The 18,118-nt window shown below is 36.3% G+C and overlaps 1 protein-coding gene across 1 annotated transcript; it reads left to right on the top strand.

Annotated features, from left to right (window-relative positions):
- The first annotated feature begins 3,778 nt into the window (after positions 1-3,778).
- CBLN4 (cerebellin 4 precursor) lies at positions 3,779-17,840 on the top strand. The gene is made up of 3 exons (XM_063425688.1): positions 3,779-4,501; positions 7,158-7,274; positions 16,189-17,840. The coding sequence occupies exons 1-3, from the start codon at positions 4,196-4,198 to the stop codon at positions 16,384-16,386; spliced, it is 621 nt and encodes a 206-aa protein (XP_063281758.1). The 5' UTR covers positions 3,779-4,195; the 3' UTR covers positions 16,387-17,840.
- The last annotated feature ends 278 nt before the right edge of the window (positions 17,841-18,118 follow it).

Raw genomic sequence — 18,118 nt, 5'->3', positions numbered from 1 at the left:
GAGCCTCTAGTTTAATTAAATGACCCCTTATTACGCCTTTGAAAGTGCACCACCGTAATCGGGAGACTTACATATCCTGTTAAATTCTTATTAAAAAAATGTTCTCCTGTTTTTAACTAACTATCTCAATTTTCTTTGTTTAATAACAAAGAATCATTTAGTTTCCAGGTTTGTGGGTTTTTCTTAAAACCATGTTGAATATTCAGGATGACCGATTCATGGTCTGACCATGACACTGGAACTATTTGGATATATTTACACTGCAGTGTAGAATGCTGGTCCTCCGTGATCATGTCTATTTTAGAGTGGCCATTTATTGTGGCCAGCCTAAGGAACACCTGTGCAATAATCATGCTGTCTAATCAGCATCTTGATATGCCACACCTGTGCAATAATCATGCTGTCTAATCAGCATCTTGATATGCCCCACCTGTGAGGTGGATGGATTATCTCGGCATATAACATAAATTCTTAGAGGGAACCCCCAGTTATATCTGATCTGTTTTCCGCTCAAAACCTCAGTAAAAAAACTAAGTGAACTTTTTATTTTCTTCTCTTATTTCTTGTTATAGTCAAGAGATCCTGAAAAAACTTTAATTCTCGGAACCTATCCTAACTTCTACAAAGCCTTTCAATTTTTAGTTTTACATAATATGACGAGAACCTAACGATGATATCTCGGGTGAGATCCTTATCTATGTTACTCTGTTTGAAAGTTCTGTTTGCCCACTCGATTGTTGCCTCTTCTTGGGCTTCCTGGATTCCCATAGCTTCAAACAGACAAGGAGAAATCTTCTCAACTTTGTTTGTGAGATCTTTTCAGAGAATTCTCTTACACGGATATTCTTCCTGCATGACCAATATTCCGTGTCTGTAATGTTTTACTCTAATGCATCCACCTTCCCCCTCAAGTTCTGTAGCTGCTTATTGGAGGTTTTTAATTCAAACTCTAAATAATCTGTTTTCTCCTCAATTGCCTTTACTCTTACCCCCATAGATAGGATATTTTCTTTAATTTCCTCTTTAATGATGATCGTGTATTTTTTTTTTAAGTGATTTAACTGAGTCTCCAAGCATTGCTTTAGGTATTGCTGAGTTAAATATGGACCACTCCTGGTCACACTCTCCATCTGCATTGAAGTGGAATTATTAGTCTGAGTTTCATTTTTTGAGAACTTGAGGAGAAAAAATTAAAACTATTATTTTGTATTTTTCCTTAGTATGATCAGAGTCTCTTTTTTATCCTTTTTGGGTGTGGCCTGAGTTGCTGTTACTCCGTGGAGCATTTACCACTGTATTGATTCTGCAATTTAACCCTGTCAGCTTTAGGGCCCCTCAGCTATTGTCCTGGATACCAGAAACCATAAGACCTAAGGTGCGCAACTGAAGCTTCACTCCCTGATTAGTAAGCACATAGAGACACGGATAACTAATGGCCAGGGAAATACACCATAAAACCTTATCCTTTGGTTTTAGTTTTATGTTTAGGACCAAACCCCATAATTATGTCCGGGCTCCCACATCTTAATCACACCATGGCCAATAGTGAAGACTCCTAAATTCAATATTTTCTGGCGTGGGTACTGGGTGCTACTCCATTGAGCTGAATCCGCTGGGTGCTACTCCATTGAGCTGAAGCCAAGACATTGCTTCCGAGTCACACTACACCCGAGTTTCTTCGGCGCTCTGCCCACTCAGCGTCTCACGTCATCATGCTTCTTTCTGATTATAATGCATCTTATTTTTACGCTATTGTCATAGAATTGTGACCCCAGGGCTATTTGTAGCCCAGTAAGGCTAATATTTCCCTTTTCCTACAAATTCATTTCTTTATTATTGTATTAACGTTTGGTGAAATGAAGCAAATGTTTTCTCTGTCTCTTTAGGTTTTTGGTCATTTCTCCAGAGCAATCACCCCCCCCCCCCCCCCCCACCATGTTGCCGAACTACAACTCCCATGACTTTCTGTTATAGAGGAAGTTTGTGTATATTGTTCTTTACGCTGTGTTCATTTTACGATGAACTAAATTATTCATTTACTTATCTATTGATGATTTTGGAACTTGTTGGACTATTTTTTAATTTTTTATGTAGTGAATGACCTCTAAATATTGAAAGCATTAAGATACGATATTTTTATTGAATGCAGTTACCTTGCTATCTTATTTTCAGCTGACCCCAATGCACTGTTCAGTAGAGAAATTCCCATCTGTTTTTATTTGTCAAACAGCAGTGATTTTTCCAAAGAGTGAAAGGAACTGGGTCGTATTTGGAGGTAGAATATAGGATACAATATCAGGATTATTCATTAGTTTGGGAATTGAAAATTCCAGATAAAAAAGGCAGAAATGCAAAACTTCAGTGATATTTCCAGATCAGGTACTTTGATCCGAAATGTGCAGCTCCTGGTGGATTCCTAAAAATAACCAGTTTCATGAAATAGCCTTCCCATCAGCCATAATACATCCAAGTAAAACACACACATAAAGCTCTTTAAGAATGTCTGGATAACAAATCATTCCATCTGACAGAACTGCAAAGCATTGCACATGATGGAACACTGGAGATGCAATGACCGCAGTTCCTAAAACCTCCACTAGGTAGCGCTAGGGTCTAAAAGGAGGAGACATTAATCTTCATAGATAGTTTGTCAATAGTGTTTCAGGGAGAGGACTGATAATTGTTTTAAATTTCATCAGTCTTCACTGGGTCATTTCAGATTTCATTAAGATAATCAGTCTTAATGACTTAGCAGAAATTCTATCTCAATTTCCCTCAACAATGTATCTTTTATGGACGCTGACATAAATCCATAATTATACACAAAAAATATAAATTGTACTATATAAAGGTAAAATTCCAGTTTATGTGCCATACAGTTAGTCTGTCTGTCTGTCTCTGTATCAGTCTATCAGTCTGTCTATCAGTCACTCTGTCTATCAGTCTGTCTGTCTCTGTATCAGTCTGTCAGTCTATCAGTCTCTCTGACTATCAGTCTGTCTGTCTGTCTCTGTATCAGTCTATCAGTCTGTCTGTCTGTCTATCAGTCTGTCTGTCTCTGTATCAGTCTATCAGTCTGTCTGTCTATCAGTCTATCAGTCTGTCTGTCTGTCTCTGTATCAGTCTATCAGTCTGTCTATCAGTCTAACAGTCTGTCTGTCTGTCTCTGTATCGGTCTATCAGTCTCTCTGACTATCAGTCTGTCTGTCTATCAGTCTATCAGTCTGTCTGTCTGTCTCTGTATCAGTCTATCAGACTGTCTGTCTGTCTGTCTATCAGTCTGTCTGTCTCTGTATCAGTCTATCAGTCTGTCTGTCTATCAGTCTGTCTGTCTGTCTATCAGTCTGTCTGTCTCTGTATCAGTCTATCAGTCTGTCTATCAGTCTAACAGTCTGTCTGTCTGTCTCTGTATCGGTCTATCAGTCTCTCTGACTATCAGTCTGTCTGTCTATCAGTCTATCGGTTTGTCTGTCTGTCTCTGTATCAGTCTATCAGTCTGTCTGTCTGTCTATCAGTCTGTCTGTCTCTGTATCAGTCTATCAGTCTGTCTGTCTATCAGTCTGTCTGTCTACCAGTCTGTCTGTCTGGCCACACACTGTTGAATTTGTAGTATCCCCTGAAAAGTAGCAGAATTGTGATAGAAGTAGAGACACCACCTGGTTTCTAAGGCTGCATCTCTCTTGAATTGCTAAGTGGCACGTTGTCTGTGTTGCCCCCACCCCCAGCTGATCACTATATAGTTTGGGGTAGTTCATCTGGCTGAGGGCTGCACTGCTGCTCTCTTATCTCAGAACGCTTTGTGGAATGGCAGCAAGCAGCCTCTCTGGCAATGAAGTCAGACACAGGATGCCTGCTTCTGGCAGCAGTGAGGATCTACCTCTGTAATCAATCCAGCACTGCATCCAGACAGCAGCAGAGAGAGCGGATCATGGCAACATCCAAAGCTCACTTTCTTTCTGGGCTCCCTCATCAATAATTCACTTTAGGACTCCTGGATGCTGAGTGGGGGGTAACAAGAGAGGATAAGTGAGAGCAGAATATTATTTTGTTTTTTTGGAAGTGGACAGGACAAAAAGTAAAAGGATATTTTTTTCATTTTTGGAGAGAAGGGGGGCAATTGGGGGACTGTGAGTCTGTGCATTTTTTAAAGTGTGCATCTGCAAGCTGGGCTTAGAGAGAGGAACACCACAGAATCATGGTCCTCCTGGAAAGCATGGGGTCCTGCAGGGAGCTGTCCAGGGTGCTGATACTGACTGTTGCCATAGCAGTGCATGCTTTACCTGTCTCAGCTCAGAATGACACTGAACCCATTGTCCTGGAAGGCAAATGTCTTGTAGTTTGTGATTCCAATCCTGCCACTGACTCCAAATCTTCCTCCTCTTCACCTCTTGGGATCTCAGTGAGGGCAGCTAACTCCAAGGTGGCATTTTCTGCCGTGAGAAGCACCAACCATGAACCCTCAGAAATGAGCAACAAAACTAGGATAATCTACTTTGACCAGGTAAGAATGTATCTGGGTTCCTTGCATTCTCTTACTGCTCTCTGAATATCTGAGAGATTTATGAAATATCACTGTACTGAGAAGCCACAGGTGTGACTCTAACCACTTGGGAAGAGGTTAGGACAGTTTATGTGATTTTTAACCCCTTAAATCTCAGGGGTTCAGGGAAACCATTCCTATCCTGACATGAATAGTAGCCTGGTCATTAGGAGGTTAATAAAACTGGAACTTTGCAAATTATTAGGGATTAGTTAGAGCATTATAGGTGTCCTTTAACCCATTAAGGGCCAGGTTAGGTAAAATCATTGCTACCAGGGCTCTGTTGAAAGATTACAGAGTTAACTATATTGGAAATCTTAAAGCAATATAGGTGCTCTTTAACCCCTTAAGTGCTAGCGGTTTAGCAAATATTATTCTATTATGAGACACCAGGCATGCCATTGGTGTTTAAGGGGTTAATATGTTACAGTAATTATAGGAGCTTGTCAAAGACTAAGTCCACTATGCCCCCTTTGAGAACCTCTGAGACCCCCAGTAACACCTAAACTCTATTTTATCATTTTTAAACCTATCTGCTGGGATTAATTGTGCGCAGTGAGGTCATATAATAATTAATGGTTGTGTGTTTTGTTTTTGTTTGTTTGTTTATTTCATTACAAATTTATTGATGTCAAATATTCTTAATTCCTGGATATAGGTCTTCAAAACAAATATTTAAAGTTATGTATTGATGTCGATTCCAGTTTGGGTTAAACAGACCATTGAAAGAGTCAGGAGCTCATGTAATTGAGGTGTGAAATGTAATATTGTCATATTAAAATATGTACCCCTTTAAAGGGACAGAATACTACAGCAGAGGTACAGCACAGTGTTCTTCACTGGAACTGGAGATGGGGGAATTAAGTCAACTGATTCACAATATCTATTGCAGGTATTTAAGCACATTTAATCAAATCAAACTGGAAGATACACACACACAATCACACACACAGACACACAAACACACACACAGACACACAGAGACACACACAGACACACACAGACACACGCTCATATCTATTCCATTATTTTAATCACAAGGTTTATTCACTGAACTGTCAATTACTGTGACCTTGAAAACTAAATTTCAAATTGTTAGCCTTAATAGCTGCATTATAAAAATAATCCCTAACAGTCACGACTTGGGCTATTTTAACTTTCATTTTGCAATTTGCTTTTCAGTTTACCACAATTCACGGTTTAGTGAATACAATCTACGTAGCGAGAATGTGCGTTGTTCGGTGTATGAAAAGAGCAAAATCTCTGAAAATGACTAAACACTGAGCAATTAATGAATTCCCCACTGATAGCATTAGATCATTTCCTGAAAGGTGCAACAAGAGCTGGATTCAGTTATAAGACTGGGCTCAGCATGCTGCCTGCCTTGTGGAGATCACCCAACACTAAGCAGATGCACGCTGTGCTGGCGCGATTTCCAATGAAAGATGCAAACATGTTTATTCACATAGTCAGCATATTGGAGAACTTGCTTTGCATGGTACCAGCTCTGGGTTTACAAGCAAATTAAATGTCTGTCTTTGTAATCTAATTAATCTAACTACAGCCAAGAACAATTAATTTGCACTCCATTATCTTCATAATGCGTGGATTTTATAGCTGATCCTTAGGTATAACGACGTTAACAGCGCTGGCTATAGAGTTAGGAAAAATATCAAATCATTATTTTAGTTACACTTTAAGTACCAAGAGGAAGGATGATTTTTTTCATCATTGTAAAAAAAACCAACACTTATTTTTATGTAACATTCAGATTAATTGTGTCATTATTTCAGTCCATACAAAGCAGTTTCGCAATAAATATACTTTTTATTTTTGGTAAGAAAATAGATTTTGATGTATATTATATCTCACAATTATACGGATTTCTCCTCGCTCATTTTAAACTTTAGGTAACATTAGCATCGTTCTGTGTATTACTCACTAAACAGTAACTTGTAAAGTTAATGCCAAAATTGATCAAATTCACAAACTCAGGTCTACTACCAATTCTAAATGTGGCATGGTCTCAAATTATCTACACATTAGCAATTAGGTAATACAATCCCTGCAGTTATTGCTATTACAATAATACGTGGTCAATGGACTGCATCAAAATTGTAATCAAATATTTTAAAAGATTGTTTATGAAACTGATGGCAATTTGGGAGATTCTTTATTGTTTAGACCATGCCAAGGCAATCCCACAAATAAAATAAATAAATAAAGTTTTTGTGGACAGCTAACGTGATAAAATGGAAATGTTTTCTATGAATTATGATTATTTGCTTGTGATAAACCTCCGTAAAACAAAATGATGCACAATCTGTTGCAAAGTATTTTGGACCTTTCTCGTAATAATAAACTATATAATAATAACTGTTGTGATGTAGTAAGGAGATAAATTGAAGAAAAAAATCTTAACTTTTGTAGTTATTTTATCCAGTGCTTTATTAATATGTCTGTGTCACTTGTGGCATATTGATTCAAAATATAAGGATTGAGGTTTCTTTAAAAAAACATACAAGTGACCGACATTATCACACTTTAGTGTACAGTACCCCAAAAGTCAATCAAACATATTTTGCAGTTTAAAACCGTTTGTTTCTTTTTCTTCCAGATCTTAGTAAATGTTGGCAATTTTTTCACCCTGGAATCTGTGTTTGTAGCACCTCGAAAAGGGATTTACAGTTTCAATTTTCACGTTATAAAGGTTTACCAGAGCCAAACGATACAGGTACGTAGCAGCAAACTGTGTCAATTTATTGTTGTAATTTTAAAGGTGCTGTTCCCGTATACAAATTATCGACCTCACTTCTAGCTTGTTAAGCAAAGAAAATGAAATGCATTACCCTCGTACTACAGGTGCATAAATTAATCTGAAACACCAAGACAGTTACCTGGGTTTAGGGCAAATCTCCCTTGCTTTGTAACTCCACCCCCTTGTCTCTCCCTTGAAAGGGGAAGTTGTGAGATGTACAGCAGGAGTTGTATGCTGTATGCCTCCAATAAACCATGCACAATGTCATAATATATTCATAATATATTGGCTCACGGTTTCTTATTAATTAAAATAAATAAATAAAAGCAAATCATTCACTCAAGTGGATGGAAGTCAACATCAGCTCGCATTTATTTGCATGAGATTTTTAAAATTTATTTTTAAGTAGAGTAAAAGCCAGAACTTCCATTGTGCTCTATGGACTAGAATAATAAATTACTAAACGCGTTTGTGTGTGACATCATTTAAATGGGTTTGCTCAATAATACTTCCGTGGAAAGCTACTGGAAGACAAGGAGTTGCTGAGAGTCCATGTCCAATTTCTAGACTATGTTATGGAATCAGACGGAGGGTGAGAGATCTGTGATTTCTTACAGAACCTCAATATTTTTATGTATAGTTTATAGAAGATCCTGGCTGTTTAATTTACTCTCTAGCATGTGTAGAAATATAGCTGACAAAAATTTTTTTATTTAAAAAAAAAAAAAATCTTTAAAAACAAATAAATAAATAAACTTTATCTACATCCATAAAAGAAAATTACTCACAACAAGCCAGCACCATTGGTTTAGATCACAGGATTATAGATTAGTATTAAATTGGCTCAAGTCAAAACTACCCAGAGCTAATATTTACATAACCATGAAATTATTGATGGGACGTACATTGTATTTTGTAATATATTAAATTATGAAATACATTATATTTTGTGAATTAAATGATATGTTCAGCAAATTAGGACGAATTGCACCTGGAGTCCTTCATATACACTATGACATTGAAATACTTAGCTATAGTGCTTCCTGAAGTGCAAAAGACAGCAACAGATCTGAATTTCAAGAATGATTGTATACTTCTACCTAAATACTGCTTTCTGTTAGACCAATGTGTTGCTTTTAGAAACTGATTAAGTGATTTCAATATTCGATCATGAAACATCTGCAAAATGAGCCGCCCATGAATCACATTCCAATGCACGGAATTCAGTTTAATTAATGTTTAACATTCATCAGAGTTCTAAACCATGTTTAGTTTAAAGACTAGAATATATGTATGACAGTAATAGACTCATGAAAACATTATTATATTTGTCATTTTCCTCATTTTAAAAGATTAAAATACAAGATTCTGAATTGTAAATAAACCCAACTCAAAAAAATGGAATGGATGCGAACATATCTGTATTTGCCTAATTTAGAACAAAATATAAATATATATAAAAGTGAAATGTACAGTTAAGGTTAAGAGGAAATTGTGGGCAAATTTAGGAAATTGAATAAATAATAACTTTCTATTGGTTTCCATGAATTTGGCTCTGCCTTTAGAACTTTGCCGGCACAATTACTAGACTTGTTTTACCATGAATTTTGAAAGCTGAGGGATGGGGAACATGATATTCACATATATTCCTTTTTATATTGCTGACATAAATGTTCTTTAGTGCACCAATTATGTGTTTTCTTTCATTCAGAACCCACACAGATTCATTATTAAATAGCCTTGGAATTGGACAATGAATTGCACTGCTCATTTTTCTTCTGATAATACCGTGTGCTAGTTTAGAGATGTATTTCGCAGGTAGCTAATTAGTTAATCAAAAGATCTTTATTAAAGTGTTCAGAAAGATAGACGATGGACTGAGAGACCTATGGATAGTCAAAGAGACAGACACAGATAAACAGTATTGTTAGACAGACAAACAGACATAGAGAAAGATAGACAGACAGACAGACAGATAGTTAGATAGATAGATAGATAGATAGATAGATCGATATATAGACAGATAGTTAGATAGATAGATAGATAGATAGAAAGATTCAGTTTGATAATATAACAACGCCAAGAACATACCTTACAACTGACAAAAGATGACTATAGACTCCTTGGTTACCTAGATACGTGTTGTTGTTGTTTCTTCTTCTACCGCTTATAATCATGCCCATCATCATAATCGTCATCGCCTTATAATTTCCCCAAGGCTGTCAGCAATATCTCAGTACAGTCCCAGATTGTGTCTGTCTGATCAGTTTCTGTATCTGTACGTCAGAGCATTTATGAAGTCAGCCAATCAGACTAAGCCAGGAAGTAACCTTTGTCATGGTTCCATTCCTGAACCTACCTTGTTGTCCCCAGATAGAACCTTAGGCAAGAAATAAATCACTACACATTTACCGGGGTGTATGCATTCACTCTTTATTTACAAAGTATCAGACTTAGTTTCACAAAGTACACTAATACATCATATGAGACAAGCTAAAGCCCACGTCACCGACACCCAGCTTAGATTATTTATTATCGAGTGGCTTATCATTTTACTAAGATTTATTAAAGTATTTTTTATTTCAAGGGATGCTGCTAAATACTCTGTTTTTCCTCAGTCAGAGAAAAGAGAGGATTTGATTGGTGCAGCTCGACAATTTGCTGCGCATGTGCACTAGCCGTCCAATGTTTCCCTATGACGAAGCACTAGAATTAGTGAGATCATTAATCTTAGTCATCTCAATCTAGGAGAGGGATGTCAGGAAGGAGACCGGCGTGGGTGCAGGGAGGCAGTAATCTATAGGTTGTAGGATACTATAGAATGAGGATCAAATGTTTGTATTCCTGACACTATAATGTTCCTTTAATGGATAATATGTGTAATGTGTTGTGCAGAACTGAGCTACCCACTTCCCTGTCAAATTGCTCACTCTATAATACCATACACTAACAGGAAGGAATATCAGTTAAAGGAACATTCTAGGCCTCATGGACGTGGTCCTTGTCTTCAAACATTGCATTTATAGAGAAGCTGCTATGTTTACATTGCAGTGCAACGTGCCTCTAGTGGCTATATACCAGACATTCATTTGATGGCACTTCCTGCAGTTTCACAGTTTGACTCCGCGAAATGAGGAGGACATGCAAAACCCTATAGGAAAGCTTTAACTCAATGCTTCCTTATTAGGAAGTCCTAAAGTGTGCATGGTGCTTGCCACGCATGCGCAATAGGTTTCCCTCATCGGTTGAAGAAGAGCGCAATCTAACACTGAGTGACCTCAGCACTAGAACCAGGGAAGTAAAAAGATTGTTAACCATTTATTTTGCCAGGGGGTGTCAGTGAATGAGGGGGGGGGGGGGGGGTGCTAAAGCATCCTATAGTGTTAGGAAGACAGTTTTGTGTTCTTTTAACATTTCATTAAATTATCATCGAGTTACAGAATAAAAGGAGGCGACTGATTGATTTTTAGACTGCATACCAAGCTGATTATTTCTCCAGCTGTGTAAAAACACGTTTCCCTTATCAGAGGTCACTCATTTCTACTTCCTCTACATTAATTGTTTACATTTTAAATTTTTTTTCGAAAGACAAAACAAAGATTTCCTTTGTGAACAAACATTTCAGTATCTGTAATCAATTTAAAAATGTTTACTGAAAATACGGCAAAGCTTGCCTCTTTGTTATATTAATTAGAATAATTAATTGTAATAAAATGTATTAAGAATACATTACTACTAATTCCACTGTTCCACTAATCACATAGACTGAAATTCAGTTTTGTAGCTTATTATTGATCTCTAGTGATCAATGTTTTTCATATTTAGAGGGAATTAAAAGGTGAGCAGCTCTTTCCGATTTCTCTTTTGATTTGGGAATCAATATATTCCTGAAATGGTTATATTGTGTATGGTTCTATAAGAGCAGAGATTAGCATTAGTATGTGGAATGTTTGAATAGATTATTTTTTTGTGCTGAATGATGTCACTACAATAGTTCTCAGTTCTACCTTGCAAAGGCAGTCAATAAACCCTTTCTGAATCCATATCTATACTCTCACCAGCAATAGTAAGTTTGTTATGACATATTACATATGACATATTTATTAAAGATTTACTATATAAATATAGATTGTTTTACTGATCCTCCTTTTTCCCGTTATTGCTAATTTCTTACTTAATCTGTGAATTTAGAATCACAAATCAAATCAAACATGCTCAGTGATTAGGCGATTGGTTTGGTTCATGAGTCGGCTGCATTTCGACTTGGAGTTAGGAAATATGTACGATGACACGACTGATCAAAATTGTCAGAATTGCAGTTTACAATGAAACAAAACTCCAAGTCTAGTGTTCATAATTCTGCAGATTGGACATACGTCAAGAGAAAAGACTGGCTTTTTAATTAATTACCAAATCAACTCCAAGGGGAAACTGCAAAAGATTCACTCAGTATGGGTGAACTTCACTAGTAATCATCTAAGTAAATTGTCATTAGTGAGAGTAAAAATAACGGGTGCAAGGGAGTACTAAGAGCGGACAGCAGCTCAAATAACTTGCCCTTCGGTGGGTCCCCGCTCAGTTCTAAACCAGAGAGTTTAAACAAAGAGAACCTAGGGTATTTGCATATCAGATTGATCCTACCCAAAAAGGCAGTCCATAAGAGATACAGCAAACCAAGAAGATCCTTTCGGCCTTGTAAGGCCTCATCAGTGAGCTAACTGCCATTGGTATTTCTATAATCAGTGAGCTAACTGCCATTCGTATTTCCATAATCAGTGAGCTAATTGCCATTAGTATTTCCATAATCAGTGAGCTAATTTCCATTAGTATTTCCATAATCAGTGAGCTAATTGCCATTAGTATTTCCATAATCAGTGAGCTAACTTCAATTAGTATTTCCATAATCAATGAGCTAATTGCCATTAGTATTTCAATAATCAGTGAGCTAACTGCCATTCGTATTTCCATAATCAGTGACCTAATTACCATTAGTATTTCTATAATCAGTAAGCTAACTGCCATTAGTATTTCCATAATCAGTGAGCTAACTGCCATTAGTATTTCCATAATCAGTGACCTAATTACTATTAGTATTTCTATAATCAGTGAGCTAACTGCTATTTGTATTTCCATAATCAGTGACCTAATTACCATTAGTATTTCTATAATCAGTGAGCTAACTGCCATTCGTATTTCCATAATCAGTGAGCTAACTGCATTCATATTTCTATAATCAGTGAGCTAACTGCCATTAGCATTTCTATAATCAATGAGCTAACTTCAATTAGTATTTCTATAATCAATGAGCTAATTGCCATTAGTATTTCAATAATCAGTGAGCTAACTGCCATTCGTATTTCCTTAATCAGTGACCTAATTACCATTAGTATTTCTATAATCAGTGAGCTAACTGCCATTAGTATTTCTATAATCAGTGAGCTAACTGCCATTAGTATTTCTATAATCAGTGAGCTAACTGCCATTCATATTTCCATAATCAGTGACCTGATTACCATTAGTATTTCTATAATCAGTGAGCTAAGTGCCATTCGTATTTCCATAATCAGTGACCTAATTGCCATTAGTATTTCTATAATCAGTGAGCTAACTGCCATTCGTATTTTCATAATCAGTGAGCTAACTGCCATTCGTATTTCTATAATCAGTGAGCTAACTGCCATTCGTATTTCTATAATCAATGAGCTAACTTCAATTCGTATTTCTATAATCAATGAGCTAATTGCCATTAGTATTTCTATAATCAGTGAGCTACCTTCAATTAGTATTTCCATAATCAATGAACTAATTGCCATTAGTATTTCTATAACAGTGAGCTAACTGCCATTAGTATTTCCATACAGTTTACTTGTTAATTTAATAGATCTTTATTAATAATTACATACACCGTGCTTGCAGACAGGCTTCTGTGCTTAAAAGTACATAGGTATAATTTAAATTTATTGATGTATGATGTCTTGAAAGTATGCATTTGTTAACTTGTTTTTCTATGTTTACACCTACTTGGGGCATGTAGAATGTTTAGGTACCAGCCACAGATGGTACATTTTATCACCTAGCATAAAAATTGGCTATATAAAAAAATCATATTACCTAGCATTGGAATGACGGCTGATATCTGGAGAAAGAATTATATAAAATAGCGTAATATTGTTGAACCATATAAATAAATGATTATTTAAAGGCACTCACACTCTGGGGGTGTAATGAAACGTTCAAGGTGCCTTACTTAGCATTTAGTGTTTTCTAGTAATCTCTATGGGAGACTTTAAGGTTTTGGCTTCGACAACTACTTGTTGTTAAACGCCACGTTTTGCAGAATGAAAACATTTGGTAATTGCTAACGATAGCAACTGCCAATTTAGCAATTACAGGCTTGACATTAAATAAGGGAAACAAGCATGAAAACAAGCCCTTAGTTTGTTCGTTTTATAATAACAGTTGTAACAATGAATGGATAATTAATTTTATTAAACTTTGTCCCTTTTTTTAGCACTTTGACTGGGTTTGTTCTAAAAATTCAAATTTAAATATTATAAATATATAAAATTAGAAAGACAGTTTCCTTCAACAAGAAATTTAAAGGACACTTTAGGTACCAGAACTACTACAACTTAATGTAGAGGCTCTAGGGCATAGAACCTTTACCTGCAGTGCAGACTGAGAAGTGTGAAGTCTGCCTTTTCTGAGAAACAGTGTTTGCACTGCTGCTGGTTTCAGTTCTGCTGAATATTCCCCATGGAAAGGCATTGAGGAGATACTGATTGGCACAGTGCGTCGATTTGCAGCATATGCACGCTAGCTTTGTAATGCTTCAGCTGGGGTGGTGGGGTAACCACACAGAGACTGAAACGCCAGAGGAAAAAACCTGAAATACATTTTGCATTTTACCGTAAAAGTCATTTGAAAAATGAGGTCTTCATTCTTAAACCTTATAGTTATTAATTAAAAAAACAGTAGGAAGTTACTGATGAGATGATACAATTTAAAAAAAGAATGCATTCATCTCTAACTAGCACTCAAATGCCAGATTTATCCTACTTTCTGAGAATGCTTTCTCGGGTCCTAAAATGTACAGTTTATATATAAATCTGCATGTGATACAAGTCACAGAGATTTCCTCTCAATGTTTCATATACTGCAAATGGAATATTAATATATTTGAGCAGGAGACATGGATGTTTATAATACAGTTTTTGTTATTTATATTAATAACACAAACAAATCCAGATCTATAGAACACATCTTGTTTTATTTCTAGCTTGTTTCAATCATTCTCCAATCTCCGCAACAGAGCATTTTTAAAATCAATATACCTACAATCTACAAAAATGCCGGAAACGTCTTTCTTTTCCAGAAATCATTTCAAAAATATGCTGTTTGCTGAAAGCCCCCCAATGGCAAAATCCAATAAAATGTAAAATATTTTATTTCATAGACATGCTCTATTTTAGAGAACAACATTTGTAAAAGACAGGTAGCTAGAACTTTAAAAGTCCTTGAAAGAGTATACTGACGGCAAGGTCTGGACTGGGACAAAAAACTTAGACTGGGCATTTAAAGGCAAAGCAGCCCAATATGGGGGAGGGAGGGAGAGAGGGTTGTGTTGTGTCATCAGTAATGGCATGCACACATATAATGGTCATGTCAGGGTGATGCTCCCTCAACACAGCTCATGTGCAGAGCCCTGTTTGCTTGTGACATTTCTCTGGTGTCTCAATGAGTAGAATATTAGAGGACAATGAATTTGTATGCGTTTGGAGGCTCTGAATTTGTATGCGTTTGGAGGCTCTGAATTTGTATCCGTTTGGAGGCTTGTTGGGAGATTGCATGTTTGGGGGGAAGGCTGCTTGAGGTATTGTGTGTGGTAGACTAGCTGTGGCGCTGTGTATGCCTGTATCTGGGAAGGCTGTTGTGAGATTTTGTATGTGGAGATTCTGCTTGTGGAATTGAATGTCTCAGTTTGTATGTGTGGGGAGGCTGCTTGAGGAGTTGCATGTCTGTTAAATGGGCTATTTTCAGTGTAGTGTGTGTGGAGAGGGTGGTAAGTGGTGTACTGTACGTGGAGTGGGACTGCAGTGGGTATTTCTGTGAGTGTTAGGAGCTGTATTTTATGTGAGGGAAATTTTGGCTGTAGTGTATGGGTAACTTTGGATACTGCTCTTTGGACCCGCACTTCTCAAGCGCCAGCCCAGTAGGGGCCGGCCAGGTGGATCCCTTGATCTCCTCTGATGGCCTCGGCAAATGGCCATCTCTGCCCACTGGACATTTCTTGATGGCCTGCAGGGCCTGCTGAAGGCCATCTTAAATTTACTTTAGGTGACATTTTGTAGTTTATTTTCTAAGCGAAGAATTGTAGAGAATTAACAAGGGAATTAAAAAATGTAGGTCAACCTGGAAAAATATCTTATCATCGAAATGTTTCCATTTTGATTTGGCAACTTAGAAAATGCAATTACCTTGTCAAACATCCCAAATTCCAGACGTTGTCCTTGGCCTTTGTTAATATTTTCTGCATATTCTTTACCCTATATTACAGTGTATGACCCATTTTCTAGTTAAGTGAAAATATTTTTATTTGAAAATTCTCTATAGGTTTCTTGACTGTCAGTCTGTTGTATTATACAGTTTTCTCTAGGGGATAAATTCATTTTTAAAATTTGCTATACAAGTCTTAGGCTTGACAACTATATGTTCCATCTTTAATCACATGGTAGACAGTGAGATATAGTATCATGATAGACAATGTTAAAATATGGAATCCTTGCTAACATGGTGATACTTTGGTTTAACTGTGCATACTGCTTAACAAATATTAATCATGGGTCAATTTAAAGGAAAAAAATGAACATGAGTGATTTTTCCTCTGTAGGTAAATTTGATGCTTAATGGAAGACCAGTCATTTCAGCCTTTGCTGGGGATAAAGACGTAACCCGTGAAGCAGCTACCAATGGTGTTTTGCTCCATCTAGAAAAAGAGGACAAGGTCTACTTAAAACTGGAGAAAGGTAACCTGGTTGGAGGTTGGCAGTACTCCACTTTTTCTGGTTTTCTGGTATTCCCTCTGTGAATTCTGTGACAATCATCCTTGGCGTGGACAATAGACAGCCTTCCACCTTCTTTTATCTGAAGATCATTTTTGTTTCTGTCATCGATGGATTAATGTCTTTTGGCTTCTCATGGTTGAATATGGATTATTCTAAAAAAGTTTGTGGTCTTCTCACTGAACTATGATGAGATTTCTAAGAAAATATTTTGTGTGTTTAAGTATATTTGGATTAAATAAGACAATAAATATATAAATCTAATGTTACCCAATTAAAGCTGCCTGCAAGATTTATTCATAATTCAATTATGGGAAATGTTTTGGCTACAAGGCAATCATGGATTTAAATATTTTGAAAAGGACGTCTATTTAGCACATTGATATGCAGACTTCATTCAACAGCTAGATGCTCGTTGCTAAATAGCTGTAATTGAAATTCTGGGTTGATTAAACACAATCTGATAAATCAGAATTACTATTCAATGGAGATTCTAAACAGAATGACTTCAAGTCTTGGTATTAGTTGGCTGGATTTGTTTTGTGTAATTCAAGAGTAAAAATGTTCTTTATCCCACCTCAATACATTTTGTGGGAGTATTTGAAAAGTCCTTTGCAAATTGTGCTTTAACAGCATGTTCCAACAGTAAAAAACAATAGATCTTCCCCGTCAAAAAAATAAAATAAAAAAATGCTTACAATATTTTAAAAGAGCTATCTTGCAGAGCTCGGCAAAATAGCTTAGCCCTGCAGAAAGGCTCAATCTTATTTCTTATCTTTAATTAGCATGACTGATACAAAGCACTTTATTAGAAACCTAGAGATGGTTTCCTGAGACCTAGTTTTTTTTATTAGCTTAAGATGAGCATTCTTTATTTATAATTTATCTGTTGCACATAAGCTATCAGTTGATGCCTTAAAAATTCTAAGTTCTAAGTTATTTGTTAAAATATTTTCAGCCAATAACTGTTGTTTGAACTTGGTGAGTATATTTCTAGAATAGAGAATCATGCATTTATTATTTTTTTCTCTGTGCCACTGTAAGATATTAAAGATTGATATGTGATTGTTGTTTTGACCTCTGATGATATATAGACGATATACTATTTTGCGTTATTTGAAATATTTGTGGTTTACAAAACCTAAGAACATGGGTCTTGCAAAAGTCCTCTTACAAAAGGTAACATGGGAATGACACTTGTAATCCGTTAAATGCCAAAGCTCCGGAGGCATTGAAAATAAATAAATAAAAGAATATGAAATAAAGTAGAAATTTGTACAGAGTTATGAAAATAAATTCCACGCTGGAGCTACAATTTGTAAAAGATAAAGTTGTTCAGGATGTACCCGTGCATTAAGGTACTCATGTAAAGAAATGTATTACAAATGGAAAAATCAGCAGGAATAGAGGGGTTAGTCCAGTTCCATGACTGACAATGTGCCCTTTGCCTTTTGTAAGTTTAAATGTTTGTGTTAAATGAACCAGCATTAAAGATTTCATAAAAAAACAAACACAAACATTTCATCTGAATTATGTGTACTTGTCACAGCGGAATTCACACATTCATATCAAGCTTTTGCCTGATTAATATCAATAGGTCAAACATGTCACAGAGTCTTAGCAAATCCAACAATATGATTAGGTGCCATGTAACCTAGTTTGTGCCAATGGTAAGGCTTTTGCTGTCGCCGGCTGAACTGAATATGTATTGATGGTACTATAGAAACTTTTGTGGTGTGACAATAGAAAAATAAATAA

Source organism: Pelobates fuscus, chromosome 6, assembly GCF_036172605.1.
Source record: "Pelobates fuscus isolate aPelFus1 chromosome 6, aPelFus1.pri, whole genome shotgun sequence".
NCBI classification, from domain to species: Eukaryota; Metazoa; Chordata; class Amphibia; order Anura; family Pelobatidae; genus Pelobates; species Pelobates fuscus.
This window is presented reverse-complemented; position numbering and strand designations above follow the sequence as displayed.